We start from the raw sequence: 17,147 nt of genomic DNA on the forward strand, positions 1-17,147 counted from the left end.
TGTCATGATCTGGTTTCTGTTTATTTAGCTTTTTTAGTCCCTTTTATGTGTCATACTCTACCTTTCATCCCTTATTCTCCATAAACATTGCAACTCTAAGATAGACAAGTTCTTTGCCCTTTGATATTGGCCATATGCTGCATATAAATCCTTTTCTGAGATTCAATTACTCTATTCCATATTGGAACAAGTAGTTCATGACACCTCCCAAGCCCTTGATAAGAGTAATGTAGAAATGGTTGCTATTCGAACAAGAACATTACAAAATTACAAAATGGCCCTGGATTGGCTACTATCTGAGAAAGGACAGACCTGTGCCCACGTAGGAAAAGAGTGTTGTACCTACATTCTGGCCAATTCTGAAGAGATCATAAATTCAGCTGCTCATATTCACAAGGAGGTCGACAAACTTAGACAACTCCTTTCAAGTACCATATAGAATTGGGCTATAACTGGTCAGGATCACTTGAAACATCTATCCTCCAGGAGATTAACATCTTTCTTGTTGTTATTCTTGCTTTATATGTATGTATCAAATGTTGTTTTCCTCGTGTCCTTAACCCTCCTAAGTTACGACATCAGAAGAAGCGAATACTGACTGCTGCATATGGGTAATGATTCATAATGTACAATGTGATTGGAATCAAAAGGGCCAAACGCAGGCAAGTGGAACTAGTTTAGTTTGGGAAACATGGTTAGCATGGATGAGTTGGATCAAAGGGTCTGTTTCCGTGCTCTATAACTTTATGAGAATTTTAAATTCGCTCAGTTGCTAACTATAGCAGTACAGTTGACAAACAAAATATCGAGTACCCTGTAAAGGAAGCATCTGGCAATCACAATCAGAACAAGTTGTGTTGATGAGTAAATTTTGGTCATGCTTAACTTAGCAGATAATCACAGGACATAGAGAAACATTTTGTGATTGGACATGTAAGATGTGATTGGTTAGAAGTACTCAGAGTAAGTGGAGGCTGAGGATTGGGTAAAGGGAGAGCATAGAATGAAGAAATAAGAATGTGAGCAAAACACAGACAGATGTGCTTTGCATCACCTTGCTATGTACCATTAACGCCATACTTCTGCAATAAAGACTTCACAAAGGCATTGTGCAGTTCCCTGTCTGGTTATTCCTATTATCAGGGAAACAAGTACCCAACACTGCCAAAAGCTGTGAGCCATAGAATCGTAGCATCCGTACAGTATGGAAACAGGCCCTTTGGCCCAACAAGTCCACATCGAATCTCCAAAGAGTAGCCCAACCAGACCCATTCTCCTACCCATTTATCCTATATTTACCCCGACTCGTGCACCTAGCCGATACATCCCTGAATACTACGGGCAATTTATAGCATGGCCAATTCATCTAGCTTGCTTGGATTGTTGCAGGAAACCAGAGCACCCAGAGGAAACTCGCACAGACACGGGGAAAATGTGCAAACTCCTCAGAGACAGTCAGCCAAGGCTGGAATCAAACCTGAGTTCCTGGTGAGTGAGGCAACAGTGCTAACCACTGAACCACCATGGTGCCTACATCTCCATATTTCATCACAATGGTTTGTGAGGTTTCCATGTGATTAATAGAATCTGGAATTGAATGATGCCATAAAACAACCATCAGTTATTGCAGACACCTACCTGCTTCACAAGAGTCATTGTCAAACAATATTTCTCATGATTGCTAGGTCTGGCCTACGTGTGACTGCACAGCATTGCGATTAACAGTTAACTACCTTTTGTTAGTTAACAGGTCCTCCTGGGTCAACAGGTCACTCATTATCAGTGTAATCCAGAATGGGCAACAAATGTGAAGATGCTAACATCGCTGAGCTTGGAGCAGATGCATCTAGATACAGGTTGTTTTGCTGTAATGCAGCCGTTGCGTTCTTCTGCAACTCCGCACTACAGAAAATCGTGCTATTGAAATTGTTACAGAGAATTGTGTTGTAGATTGCTACAGAAAATCTGCTCAAGAGAAACTTCATGTTATCCAAACATCACCCATAATTAATTAATCACATTGTAGCCAAACCGCAATGACAAAACGCACATTATAGCAGGAACACCGAGAGTCATTGAGTCATAGAGATGTCCAGCATAGAAACAGAACCTGCGGTCCAACTCGTCCATGCCAACCAGATATCCTAATCCAATCTAGACCCACCTGCAAGCGCCCGAACCTCCAAACACTTCCTATTCATACACCCATCCAAATACCTTTTAAATGTTGTACCAGCCTCCATCACTTCCTCTGGTAGCTCATTCCATACATGTACCACCCTCTGTGTGAAAAAGTTGCCCCTTAGGTCTCTTTTATATCTTTCCCCTCTCACCCTAAACCTATGCCCTCTAGTTCTGGACTCCCACACCCCAGGGAAAAGACTTTGTCTATTTATCTTATCCATGCCCCTCATAATTTTGTAAATCTCTAAAAGGTCACCCCTCAGCCTCTGATGCTTCAGGGAAAACAGCCCCAGCCTGTTCAGCATCTCCCTATAGCTCAAATCCTCCAAACCTGGCAACATCCTTGTAAATCTTTTGTGAACCCTTTCAAGTTTCACAACATCTTTCCGATATGAAGGAGACCAGAATTGCATGCAATATTCCAACAGTGACCTAATCAATGTCCTGTGCAGCAGCAACATGAGCTCCCAACTCCTGTACTCAATACTCGGATCAATAAAGGAAGGCATACCAAATGTCTTCTTCACTATCCTATCGACCTGCGACTCCACTTTCAAGGAGCTATGAACCTGCACTCCAAGATCTCTTTGTTCAGCAACACTTCCTAGGACCTTACCATTAAGTGTATAAGTCCTGCTAAGATTTGGTCTCCCAAAATGCAGCACTTCGCATTTATCTGAATTAAATTCCATCTGCCACTTCTCAGCCGATTGGCCCATCTGGTCAAGATCCTGTCGTAATCTGAGGTAACCTTCTTCTTTGTCCACTACACCTCCAATTTTGGTGTCATCTGCAAACTTACTAACTAGACCTCTTATGCTTGCATCCAAATCATTTATGTAAATGACAATAATAGAGGACCCAGCACCGATCATTGTGGCACTCCACTGGTCATAGGCCTCCAGACTGAAAAACAACCCTCCACCACCACCCTCTGTCTTCTACCTTTGAAACAGTTCCATATCCAAATGGCTAGTTCTCCCTGTATTCCATGAGATCTGACCTTGCTAACCGGTCTTCCATGGGGAACTTTGTCGAACACCGTACTGAAGTTCATATAGATCACATCTACCATTCTACCCTCATCAATTCTCTTTGTTACTTCTTCAAACAACTCAATCAAGTTTGTGAGACATGATTTCCCACGCATAAAATCATGCTGACTATCCCTAATTAGTCTTTGCCTTTCCAAATACATGTATATCCTGTGCCTCAGGATTCTCTCCAACAACTTGCCCACCACCGACTTCAGGCTCACTGGCCGCCTTGCTGATCTTTGAGGGGCCCTATTCTCTCCCTTGCTACCCTTTTGTCCTTAATGTATTTGTAAAAACCCTTTGGATTTTCCTGAATTCTATTTTCCAAAGCTATTTCCTGTCTCCTTTTTACCCTCCTGCTTTCCCTTTTAAGTATACTCCTACTGCCTTTATACTCTTCTTAGGATTCACTCGATCTATCCTGTCTATACCTTACATATGCTTCCTTCTTTTTCTTAACCAAGTCCGCAATTTCGTTAGTAATCCAGCATTCCCTAAACCACCAGCCTTTCCTTTCACCCTAACAGGAATCTACTTTCTCTGGATTCTCATTATCTCATTTCTGAAGGCTTCCCATTTTCCAGCCGTCCCTTTACCTGCGAACATCTACCCCCAATCAGCTTTTGAAAGTTCTTGCCTAATACTGTCAAAATTGGCCTTTTTCCAATTTAAAAATTCAACTTTTAGATCTGATCTATCCTTTTCCATCACAGTTTTAAATCTAATAGATTTATGGTCACTGGCCCCAAAGTGCTCCCCCACAGACACCTCAGTCACCTGCCCTGCCTTATTTCCCAAGAGTAGATCAAGTTTTGCACCTTCCCTAGTAGGTACATCCACATACTGAATCAGAAAATTTTCTTGTAATGCGCTTAACAAATTCCTCTCCATCTAAACCCTTAACACTATGGCAGTCCCAGTCCATGTTTGGAAAGTTAAGATCCCCGACCATAGCCACCCTATTATTTTTGCAGAAAACTGAGATCTCCTTGCAAGTTTGTTTCTCAATTTCTCTCTGACTATTAGAAGGTCTATAATACAATCCCAATAAGGTAATCATCCTTTTCTTATTTCTCAGTTCCACCTAAATAACTTCCCTGGATATATTTCCAGGAATATCCTCCCTTATCACAAATGCCACTCCCCCTCCTCTCTCGCCTCCCTTTCTATCCTTCCTGTAGCATTTGTATCCTGGAACATTAAGCTGCCAGTCCTGCTCATCCCTGAGCCATGTTTCTGTAATTGCTAGGATGTTCCAGACGCACATTCCTAATCATGCCCTGATTTCAGCTGTCTTCCCTGTCAGGCCCCTTGCATTGAAATAAATGCCGTTTAATTTATTAGTCCTATCTTGTCCCTGCCTGCCCTGTTTGACTTGCTTCTATTCTCAACTGTACCCATCTCAGATCGATCTCTTTCCTCACTATCTCCCTGGGTCCCATCCCCCCACCTTACTAGTTTAAATACTCTCAAGCAGTTCTAGCAAATTTCCCTGCCAGTATATTAGTCCCCTTCCAAATTAGGTGCAATCCGTCCTTCTTGTACAGGTCACTTCTACCCCAAAGGAGATTCTAATGATCCAAAAAAATGTGAATCCTTCTCCCATACACTGGCTCCTCAGCCATGCATTCATCTACTCTATCCTCCTATTCCTGCTCTCACTAGCTCATAGCACTGGGAGTAATGCAGATATTACTACTCTTCAGGACCTCCTTTTTAAATTCCTGCCTAATTCCTTCAGAATCTCAACCTTTCCCCTTCCTATGTCATTGGTTCCAATATGGACAATGACCTATTGCTGGTACCCCTCCTCCTTGAGAACATTTTACACCCTCTCTGAGACATCCTTGATCCTGGCACCAGGGAAATATCTCCAAAAACATATAACATATATATTCCGTTGATAGAGATTTGTCAGACCATATGAAATTTCTGATGGTGGATTAGTGGTGTTGTAAAAGCACAGCAGTTCAGGCAGCATCTGAGGAGCAGTAAAATCGACGTTTCAGGCAAAAGCCCTTCATCAGTAATACAGGCAGAGTGCCTGAAGGTTGGAGAGATAAATGAGAGAAGGGTTGGGGGTGGTGGGGGTGGAGAAAGTAGCATAGAGTACAATAGGTGAGTGGGGGAGGTGTTGAAGGTGATAGGTCAGGGAGGAGGGTCGAATGGATAGATTGAAAAGAAGATAGGCTGGTAGGACAAGTCATGGGGACAGTGCTGAACTGGAAATTTGGAACTGGGGTGAGGTGGGGGAAGGAGAAATGAGGAAACTGTTGAAGTCCACATTAATGCCCTGGGGTTGAAGTGTTCCGAGGTGGAAGATGAGGCATTCTTCCTCCAAGCATCGGGTGGTGAGGGAGCAGTGGTGAAGGAGGCCCAGGACGTCCATGTCCTTGGCAGAGTGGGAGGGGGAGATGAAATGTTGGGTCACAGGGCAGTGGGGTTGATTGGTGTAGGTGTCCCAGAGATATTCCCTAAAGTGCTCTGCAAGGAGGCGTCCAGTCTTCCCAATATAGAGAGGACCAATGGATACAATAAATGATATTGGTGGATGTGCAGGTAAAACTTTGATGGATGTGGAAGGCTCCTTTAGGGCTTTGGATGGAGGTGAGGGAGGAGGTGTGGGCGCAGGTTTTGCAATTCCTGCAGTGGCAGGGGAAGGTGCCAGCATGGGAGGGTGGGTTGTAGGGGGGCGTGGACCTGACCAGGTAGTCACGGAGGAAATGGTCTTTGTGGAAGGCAGAAAGGGGTGGGGAGAGAAATATATCCCTGGTGGCGGGGTCCGTTTGGAGGTGGCAGACATGTCATTGGATGATTTGGTTTATGCAAAGGTTGGTAGGGTGGAAGGTGAACACCAGAGGGGTTCTGTCCTTGTTACAGTTGGAGGGGTGGGGTCTGAGGGCAGAGGTGAGGGGTGTAGACGAGATGCATTGGAGGGCATCATTAACCACGTGGGAAGGGAAATTGGAAGGAAGCCATCTGTTGTGTTCTGTGGTGGAACTGGTCCTCATGGGAGCAGATATGGCGGAGGCGGAGGAATTTGAAATACAGGCTGGCATTTTTGCAGGAGGAAGAGGTGTAATCCAGGTAGCTGTGGAAGTCAGTAGGTTTTGTAAAAAATGTCAGTGTCAAGTCGGTCATCATTAATGGAGATGGAGAGGTCCAGGAAGGGGTGGGAGGTGTCAGAGATGGTCCAGGTAAATTTAAAATCAGGGTGGAATGTTTTGGTGAAGTTGTTGAATTGCTCAACCTCCTTGCGGGAGCATGAGGTGGTGCCAATGCAGCCATCAATGTAGCGGAGGAGGAGGTGGAGAGTGGTGCTGGTGTAATTACGGAAGATGGACTGTTCTACGTAGCCAACAAAGAGACAGGCATAGCTGGGGCCCATTCGGGTGCCCATGGCTACCCCTTTGGTCTGGAGGAAGTGGGAGGATTCGAAGGAGAAATTGTTAAGTGTCAGGACCAGTTTGGCCAAACGAATGAGAGTGTCGATGGAAGGGTACTGTTGGGAACATCAGTAGAGGAAGAAATGGAGGGCTTGGAGGCCCTGGTCATTTGCCACCCTCCAATCATCTGGTACTACTCCAGTAGCCAGTGAGCATGTGAAATCATTACTTCTGTTGTAATGTCCTGTACCTTTAAGAAAGAGTGAATGCTGTTCTGCGCTGAGAGCTTACAAGCACCTGTCATATGGTTAACTAGCAGTCTGAGTGTACTGGAAAATTGAAAATATATAACATTTGGCTGTGAAATGGAAACCTGAATTGTTTGCTGTTTTGGCAACAAATCCAATTTAAACAAACAGTTTAAATTATGCCTCAGGATACTAAAACCCAATCCAGTTTGAATTTATTGTTTTACCAACATCAAACTGATGATCCAATTTTGGGGGAAAATGAAAAAGGCAACCATTTTGAATATCAGATAGAGCAACTGCAATCGAGAGAGAGAGAGACCCAAGACATTGAAATACTCTGTATCAAAGGTACCTTTCATACGAAACATCTTAACAGTAAAAAAAATGATCCAGTGAGGTGTTCAGCCGGAAGAAGAAAGACACCAAAGATGACAGCCACTGAAAGGTTTTGAAATTGATTTGATGTAATTTTAATAAATGTTTTATTGGAACAGTATATTATAGCATTGGAGGCAGGTATTAAGCAGTTAAGAGAAAAGGGGCCTTAGTGTTGTGAATATTCATTGCTTGATGTTCCCTTTTAGAGTTAAAGAATGAATTGATGTTATTTTCTTGAAATATTGGAAAATGTGAGGTGAGGTGAGCTTCTCTGGGTGTTTGGTTTAATGAAGAGAGGGGTTCACCTCTGTGTCACAACACTTTAGGCACAGCAATCTCTTCCCTCGCTTCCTGCAGCAAACTTCGGTATCTCCCGTCTGGTTCAGGCGACTTATCTATCCCCCTTCTTAACATCAACCTGTTTGAGCATATCAGTCTGTTTCACACTGTCCTCACAAACAATAAGGTCCCTCTCCCTAGTGAATACTCATACAACATATTCATTAACGACCTCCCCAAATGCCAACTCCAGGCACAAGTTCCCATCACTATCCCTGATTGGCCCTACCCGCACTTGCTGTAAGTTCTCCGTAAACAACCTCAACATTTCTGTTGTACATTTCCCTGAGAATATCTACTCCCAATTTATGATTCACGGTTCCTGCCTAATAGCATTGTAATTTCCCCCTTCCCCAACTAAATGCTTTCGCATACCATCTGCTCCTATCCCTCTCCATGACTATAGTAAAGGCCAGGGAGTTGTGATCACTATAATAGAAATGTTCTCCCACCAAGAGATCTGTCACCTGGCTTGGTTTATTACCAAGCACCAAATTCAAATGGCCTCCCCTTTGGTTGGCCTAGCTAAATATTTAATCAGGAATCCTTCTTGGACACACCTGACAAAATCTGCTGCATCCAAACTATTTGCGCTAAGGAGGTTCCAGTCAATATTAGGGAAGTTGAAGTCACCCGACACAAGCCTGTTACGTATGCACCTTGTCAAAATCTGCCTCACAATCGGCTCCTCCATGCCTTTGTTGCTATTGGGTATCTATAGAAAACTCCCAATAAAGTGACTGCTCCTTTCCTGTTTCTGACTTCCACTGATAATGACTCAGTGGTCAAACCATTCCCGACAATCTTCCTTTCTCCAACTATTATACTGTCCCTTATTAGCAATGCCACCCACCCATCTATTTTACCTCCATCTCTGTTCCTATTGGAACATCTAAATCCCGGAACATTCAGCAACCATTCCTGCCCCTGTGATATCAAAGCCTCCGTAATAGCCACAACATTGTAGCTTCAAGAAACTCCATGGTCCATTGTAGCTCCATGCTCTAAGTTCATCACCCTTATTCTTGACACTGACTGCAGCTTTGCCCTGTCAACTGCCTATCTTTCCTCACAGTCTCTCTGCATGCTGTATCTGCCTGTTCACCAGCATCCACATCCTTTGATCCATAGTTCCAGTTCCCATCCCTCTGCCAAACTAGCTTAAACCCTCCCGAAGATCTCTAGCAAACCTCCTGCCCAGGATATTGATGCCCCTCAAGATCAGGTGCAACCCGTACAGGTCCCATCTTCCACAGAAGATCCACATACCTGAAGCCCTCCCTCCTATACCAGCTCTGCAGCCACGTGTTTAGCTGCACACACTCTCCGTTCCTAGCTTCACTAGACAATGGCACCAATAGCAATCCTGGGATTACTACTCTGCTCTTACTAATTAACCTTACTCTTACTAATCTTTCAATGTTCCCTCAATACAGGAGTTGTCCCACTGGACTGAAGAATTGCAGACATTATTCCACTTTAGAACAGGGGCGAAAGAGGAAAATCAGGGATTTATAGATCAGTTAGCCTAACATCTGTACTGGGGCACTGGTTGGTGTCTCTAATTAAGGATAAAATAACTGAGCACTTCAAATTTCTTCAGTTAATCAGGGACAGTAGGTCATGCCTGACAAACCTCATTTAATTTTTTGAAGCCATGACTAAGATAGTGGACAGGGGAATGTCTATGTTTGTTGTTTGTATGGACTTCAGATGGCATGTGATAAATTGCACATAAGAGCTTATTAACTAAGGTAGAGGCTGATGGAATTGAGGGCAAATGACTTATATAGTTCAGAAATTGGTTGAGTGGCAGGTGCCAGAAAATAAGGATAATGAGTAGGTCCTGAAATTTGCAGGATGTGACCAGTGGTGTCCCCGTAAGGATCTGTGTTAGGGTCTCAATTATTCATATTTTTTATTGTCAACTAGGATAATAACATAGAAAATCATATATCCAAATATACTGATGACACAAAGTTAGGGGGCATTGTAGACAATGTAGTCAACAGCATAAAATTGCAGAGGGTTCTTGATAGACTCAGTAATTGGGCAAAAATGTAGCAGATGAAGTTCAATGTAAGCAAGTGTGTGGTTATCCATTTTGACCGATATAGTATCGACCTGGATACTATCTAGATGGCATCAAGTTAAACACAATGGATGCCAAAAGAGACTTGGGGCTTCAGGTGCATGGACCTTTAAAGTACCACAAACAGGTACAGTAAATAATGAAGAAAGCTCATGGAATCTGGCTTTTACACCTCGAGGACATGAATACAAGGATGTAGACAGTATGCTGCAGATATACAAAACCCTGGTTCGACCACAATTGAAGTACTGTGGGAAGATGTGGGCACTACATCTAAGGGAGGATATATTGGCCTTGGAGGGAGTACAACATGGTTTTACAAGAATGATAACCTGGATTTTAGGGGTTTGGTTATGAGGAGAGATTCTAAAGATTAGGCCTGTTTCTCTGTTAGTATAAAGTTGTTGTTACCATTCACTTGAAACTGCAGAGTATGTTGGGAATTCACATCCATGGACCCTGTTTCACCTTTTTATTCTATTTTCCAGGTGTATTTCTTATTCCCTACTCAATCATGCTGGGTCTTGTTGGGATACCAATATTTTTCTTGGAATCTTCCTTTGGACAGTTTGCCAGCCTTGGGCCTGTTGCAGTGTGGAAATCTGTACCAATGTTACAAGGTTAGAGATTATTGAATAATTAAAACTCAGCAACAATTTCAATGCATTTTAATGTTTAATTCATATTAATAAACTAGTTATAATTGAGTGATTAAATGAGAGTGTATCTGAGCCTTGCTGTCATTCTCTTTGAAAACTTTGTTATGTTACACCAAGATATGTCAGTGATTAACACTGATGTTAGTTTAGTTTCTTATTCATTAAATGCGCGTGATTGTGATTGTGTTCAGTTCACCTGGATGGTTGACTCCAAATCTCATTGTTTTTTCAGAGTCAATTTTTCCTTGGATCATTTAAAGAATGATTAGATTAGATTCCCTACAGTGCAGAAACAGGCCCTTGGGCCCACCAAGTCCACACTGACCCTCTGAAGAGTAACCCACCCAGATACATTTCCCTCTGACTAACACAACAGACAATTTAGCATGGCCAACCCATCTTTGTTTTGTGGGAGGAAACCTAGAGGAAACCCACACGGACACAGGGAGACTATGCAAACTCCACACAGACAGTCGTCCGAGGCCGGAATCAAACTCAGGTCCCTAGCGCTGTGAGGCTGCAGAGCGAGCCACTGAGCCACTGTGCTGCCCTTGTAAATTGTATCAAATTGCTGTGGTGAGATTTGAACCCATGTCCCTTGAGCATTAACCTGAGCTTCTTGACTACCAAGCCAGTGACGCCTCCACTACACCATCAGCTCCAGGAAACTTGACTAGTAACATGCCCAACTATTGTAAACTAATAGCAAACTACTAGCTCAGAAATGTGTATGCTTGAGCAATGTAATGAATGTCTGTTGGGTTGCCCAATACCACAATATCATGCCCAGTTTCTGACATTGTGTTAGATAACAAAAGCATTGCCCCATCAGGTAAAACACCCTGGTGGAGGCAAACTCACACCATAGCAACAGCAGTTACTATCTCTTAACGACATCATAGAGGTACATATTTAGAAAACAAATTGATGTCCAGCATGACTTTGGAAGCAGACAGTTTGGAATAGGGAGAAGTTTGTTATCCTTAAACAGCATCAGTTTTTCAGAATACAGACAATTGTACACATCTGTAGATGGAGCATTAAGCACGAGAACAATGGAACATATTTCTAATTTTCATTAGGATGCAAATTCTTTCAAGATTAAATACATTTCTAAGATTTCCTTGGTAATAAAAACAAATTAATATGCTAAAGAATGCCCTTGAGCTATGACAAAGGCCAGTGCATTACAGAAAACTTGAATCCTAGAAAGCTCGGTTGATGGAAGTTAATACATAATGACAATTACAAACGTCTTTGTTCTTAAGGAAAGAGCAGTATAATTTGAAGAGACAAAAATATCAGGGACACACAGCAAATGCTGGTGTTTTTGCAAAGGCCAACTCATGGATAGCAACAAAACTGGTATGGATTTGGCATCCAGCAACACCTTCACTGATTTTACTGTTCCAAAACTTCATGCAGTTCTATTTTGCAGATCAAGGTCTAGGTGAGGCCATGAAAAGAACTCTTAAAAATCTTGTCAGAACTCAGGGAGGCACAGTGGCCTTACATTGCCAGGGATCCGGGTTTGAATTGACCCTCAGGCAACTGTCTATGTGGAGTTTACACATTCTGCCCATTTCAGATGGGTCCCACCAGGTGCTTGGGTTTCCTCTCACGGTCCAAAGATATGCATGTGTGGTGGATTGGCTGTGCTATGTTGCTGATAGCATCCAGGGATGTGTAGGTTAGGTTGATTAGCGAGGGGAAATGGAGAGTTGCAGGGATAGGGTAAGAGGTTGGTTCTGGATGGGATGCTGTTCAGAGGGTCATGCAGACTCAATGAGCTGAATGGCCTGCTTCTACTCCGTAGGGATTTTATGACTTGACAAGGAGGAGCTTAACATTATTAACATGCACAGTTTTTCTGGGTGGATCAGAAAAGTCTGGATATGATTTGGAAAGATCTTGAAGAGCAGATCAAGATAAGAATTCACTTCAGGATGAACAGACTCCACATCATTTCAAATAGACAAGAATCCTCAAGAGACTATTCACCAGTTTGTTGTAGGATGCCAAAGCAAAGGGCATGAGTGTGATTTTACTGAAGAGGAACGGCCAGAGAATATTAATGAGTTGATTATCACATTCACATGAATTAAAGTCAGTTGGAAGAAACATTTGTGCAATAAGAAGGGCCACAGTCTTGACATATTACTTGAGGGTAGACAGATCTATGAAGATGTCGTGGCAGGCCAGCAACAATTACATGCTTTAGGTGCTACCAATACTATTGCAATGGTCAGTAAAGCACAGAAACCCAACAAAAGCTCCAATAGCAGTAGTTTGTTGCACTTCTCCAAAGTCCATGCTCTATTTTTTGATATCTGTAGCATCGAGGGACATGGCTATGTGCAGGAAATCTGTTTCCAAAAGCCAAGTCAGGCCCTTACATTAAACCAACAAGCGACCAACATGACAGTATAGAGTAATAACAAATCATCAGCAACAAGGAAACTGTTACTAAGGTGCACCAAGGCAACCACATTGATGAGGTTCAGAGTCAACCAAATGAAAGGCAAACTTTAGAAAATGAGCAGGCTTTACATGATGTTAATCTCACACTCTGTGTTGGGAGTAGAAAGCAATCAGGAGCTCTTTAATATCATGTGTCCTGAGAAGGCAGTGTGATACAAGATAAAAGCTAAAATCAACACTATATGGCCTCAATGACGTGCACCTGAGCAAGTAATGTTCCATGGGACAGGCTATGAGAAACCATCTCTCAGTGGAAACAGCAGATCAACAATTGTATGTATTGCTAATGAGTGCCAATGCGCAAACTCTCACTGGCTTCCAGAAATATTTAGTCTAACAGATACATGGTTACCAGTATGTACAGATCTAAGTGCAGTCTCAAATCATGACATTCAAACCACACCCACCATGGCAGAACAAGTCACATACGGTGCAATTGAATTAGTCAAGAATTGGCAAAGTTATAACTTTGAAGTAGTAATTAAGCCAGGTAGCCAAGATGATTGCATATGATTTACAGAACAGCTTATCCAAAATACAAAGATATTCATCTTGATCTGCACCATGATCACCTAAACTATGAAATTAAATGTGCTCTCAAGGCTGACATGTTATACTTTGGACAATGTGAATTGTTTTCATTGGGCGCAGTTTCAAATCATGCCCATGTTACCACAGGAAGGCATGAGTATTGAAAGTTCAAAATGATTGGCATAACAATCCAGGGATGAATCGGGATATTCAATGACTCACGAATGCAATATATAAACAGTGGGAGACTCTATATCCATATGATATTTCATCCAATTCTTCAGCAAAGTAGCAACAGAGCTGTTCATATTGTGTGGGGAGATTACTTCCTTGTGACAGATTACTTCTTTAAATCACCCATTTTTTTGGTGAATTAGCAGCAAAATGAGTACAAGTGTCACTGACACAATGGTGGTATTTTTAGGTTATTTGGTGTCCCAAGTAAGAATCTCCAAAATTGCTCATTGGGCAGAGAGTGAGAGTTAGAAATACAAATCTTTGGATACCAGCAAAGGTTTCTAAAATATGCAACCAGCCCAGGTCACAGAAATGTATTGCAGCTCATGATATTACATGGTAAAGGAACAGAAGCCAGCTCTGAACAATTTATGACAGACCAATCATGTATGAAGAGATTGAGAGTTGAACCCTCTGATGATGTTGTGTGGTAGGGTTGATTAATAGCAACCAGAAGCAACTAACCAAGTTGTCAAACAAGTGCAACAGAGATCAATGAGTACCTTTCCAGGTGGACATATATCCACCAAGTCAGGAAAAATTGTCAAACTTTCAAAACATTACATTGAATTTTGAAACATTAATCTTTAAACTCTGTCTTACCTGTGTGCATAATTGTCAAATTAATTCCATGTGCCTCTGCACAACCATGTCTATCTGTTTTGGAAAAGTTATCCTTATTCTGTTGTAAAATATCAGCCCAGATGCTATTTTGCCTCAGGAGGGTCCCACTTGTTTGCAATAGTTAATTGTAACAAATGTTTAACAGTCTCTTCAAACCCATGATATTCACACTCAGTTTCTTATGTTATTGGGGATCACATAAGCATTGTCACATCTGGTAAAACATCCTGCTGAAGATAAACCCACACCAGCAGTTGCTGTTCTACTTTGAATTAAATTAAAGCTAAATGACAAGATATGGGTTAGCAAAGCAGCTAGTTATGAGCTGCAGTGAGAACTCTGGAGCTGAACCTGTGCCCTCAGTTTAAGTTGGAAAACACAAACCGAGGATCCTGTCACTGATTCCCAATCCTTAGTAAAAAAAATACCAAAGTGCATACTACAGATTGGGTCAAGTCTGGACCCAGTGAGTTAATAGTTGATGGAGTTCAATGTTTCAGTGGTTAGTTTTTAGGTTGAAGAATGCTCACTTGGACATCAGGTGCGGGATTAAACCCTCAAATGAAATAGACATTGAGGAAACGAGGGAGGAGCTAAAACCAACTCTGGTACTTATCAATGGTGCCAAGTTATATAGTCATAGAGATGTACAGCCTGCAAACAGACCCTTCAGTCCAACCCTTCCATACAGACCAGATATCCCAACCCAATCTAGCCCCACCTGGCCCATATCCCTCCAAACTCTTCCTTTCATATACCCATCCAAATGCCTTTAAAATGTTGCAATTGTACCAGCCTCCACTACTTCCTCTGGCAGCTCATTTCATACATGTACCACCCTCTGTAAGAAAAAGTTGCCTATTAGGTCTCTTTTATATCTTTCCCCATTCACTCTAAACCTATGCCCTCTAGTTCTGGACTCCCACACCCCAGGGAAAAGACTTTGTCTATTTATCCTATCCATGCCTCACATAATTTTGTAAACCTCTATAAGGTCACCCCTCAGCCTCAGATGCTCCAGGGAAAACAGCCCCAGTCTGTACAGCCTCTCCCTATAGCTCAAATTCTCCAACCCTGGCAACATCCTTGTAAACCTCTTCTGAACCCTTTCAAGTTTCACAATATCTTTCCAATAGGAAGGAGACCAGAATTGCACACAATATTCCAACAGTGGCCTAACAAATGTCCTGTACAGCCGCAACATGACCTCCCAGCTCCTGTACTCAATGCTCTGACTGATAAAGGAAAGCATACCAAAAGCCTTCTTCACTATCCTATCTACCTGCGACTCCACTTTCAAGGAGCTATGAACCTGCACTCTTTGTTCAGGTCTCTTTGTTCAGCAACAGACCCCAAGACCTTACCACTAAATGTATAAGTCCTGCTGAGATTGTTCTTCAATGAGCTTTTTTCTTATTCGTTCAAGGAACTTGTTTTCTCTGGCTGGGCCAGCATTTATTGCCTATCGCTAGTTACTCATGAGAAGTAGTGATGAGCTGCCTTCTAGAACCTCTGCAGTCTATGCGCTGTAGGTTTCCCTACAATGTCCTTTGGAAAGGAATTCCAGGATTTTGACCCAGTGACTGTGAAGGATCAATGGTATATTTCCAAGTCAGCATGGTGATCATTTTAGAGGGGATTTTTGCAGGTAGTGGTATTCCCCTGTATTTTCTGCCCTTGTCGTTCTAGATGGAAGTGGTCATGGGTTTGGAAGGTGCTTTCAAAGGAGCCTTGGTAAATTTCTGCAGTGCATCTTGTAGGTAGCACAAACTGTTGCAATTGCGTATCGGTGTGAAGGGAATGGATGCTTGTAGATGTTTTGCCAATCAAGTAAGCAGCTTTGTCCTGGAGGGTGTCAACCTTCTGGCCTGCTCTTGGAGCAGGCAAGTGAGGAATATTCCATTAAACTCCTGACTTATGCCTTGTAGATGATAACAAGCTTGGGGAGACAGGAGGTGAGTTACTCCTGCAGTATTCCTAGCCTCTGACCAGCTCTTGTCACCATTGTGTTTGTATAGTAAGTCCAGTTGAGTTTCTGGTTAATGGTGACAACAAGGATATTGATTGTGGGGGTATCCATTGATGGTAACACCATTGAATATCATGGAGCAGTGGTTAGATTGTCTCTTGTTGGAAATGGTCATTGCCTGGCATTTGGGTGGTCGGAGTGTTACTTGCCACTTGTCAGCCCAAGCCTGGATATTGTTCAGGACTTCTTCAGTATCTGAGGAGTTGCGAATATTGCTGAACATTGTGCAATCATTGTGAACATCCCTACTTCTGACCTTATGGTGGAGGGAAGATCATTGATGAAACATTTAGAGATGGTTGGACCTCAGACACTAATCTAGAACATAGAACAATACAGCGCAGTACAGGCCCTTTGGCCCTCAATGTTGCGCCGATTCAAGCCCACCTAACCTACACTAGCCTATTATCCTCCATATGTCTATCCAATGCCCATTTAAATGCCCATAAAGAGGGAGAGTCCACCACTGCTACTGGCAGGGCATTCCATGAACTCACGACTTGCTGAGTAAAGAATCTATACCCCTAACATCTGTCCTATACCTACCACCCCTTAATTTAAAGCTATGTCACCTCGTAATAGCTGACTCCATACGTGGAAAAAGGTTCTCATGGTCAACCCTATCTAAACCCCTAATCATCTTGTACACCTCTATCAAGTCACCCCCAAACCTTCTCTTCTCCAATGAAAACAGCCCCAAGTGCCTCAGCCTTTCCTCATACGATCTTCCTACCATATCAGGCAACATCCTCGTAAACCTCCTCTGCACCCGTTCCAGTGCCTCCACATCCTTCCTATAGTATGGCGACCAAAACTGCACACAATACTCCAGATGCAGCCGCACCAGAGTCTTATACAACTGCAACATGAGCTCAGGAATCCGGAACTCAATTCCTCTATCAATAAAAGCCAGTACGCC

At 42.6% G+C, this 17,147-nt stretch overlaps 1 protein-coding gene across 1 annotated transcript in view; it reads left to right on the top strand.

Moving 5' to 3' along the window:
• LOC132819997 (sodium- and chloride-dependent neutral and basic amino acid transporter B(0+)-like) overlaps window positions 1–17,147 on the top strand; it is a 205,135-nt gene that overhangs the window by 150,907 nt on the left and 37,081 nt on the right. The window contains exon 12 of the mRNA XM_060831928.1: window positions 10,156–10,287. Coding sequence (XP_060687911.1) covers window positions 10,156–10,287 — 132 coding nt within the window. The remainder of the gene's footprint in view (window positions 1–10,155; window positions 10,288–17,147) is intronic.

Source organism: Hemiscyllium ocellatum, chromosome 11 (genome assembly GCF_020745735.1).
Source record: "Hemiscyllium ocellatum isolate sHemOce1 chromosome 11, sHemOce1.pat.X.cur, whole genome shotgun sequence".
NCBI classification, from domain to species: Eukaryota; Metazoa; Chordata; class Chondrichthyes; order Orectolobiformes; family Hemiscylliidae; genus Hemiscyllium; species Hemiscyllium ocellatum.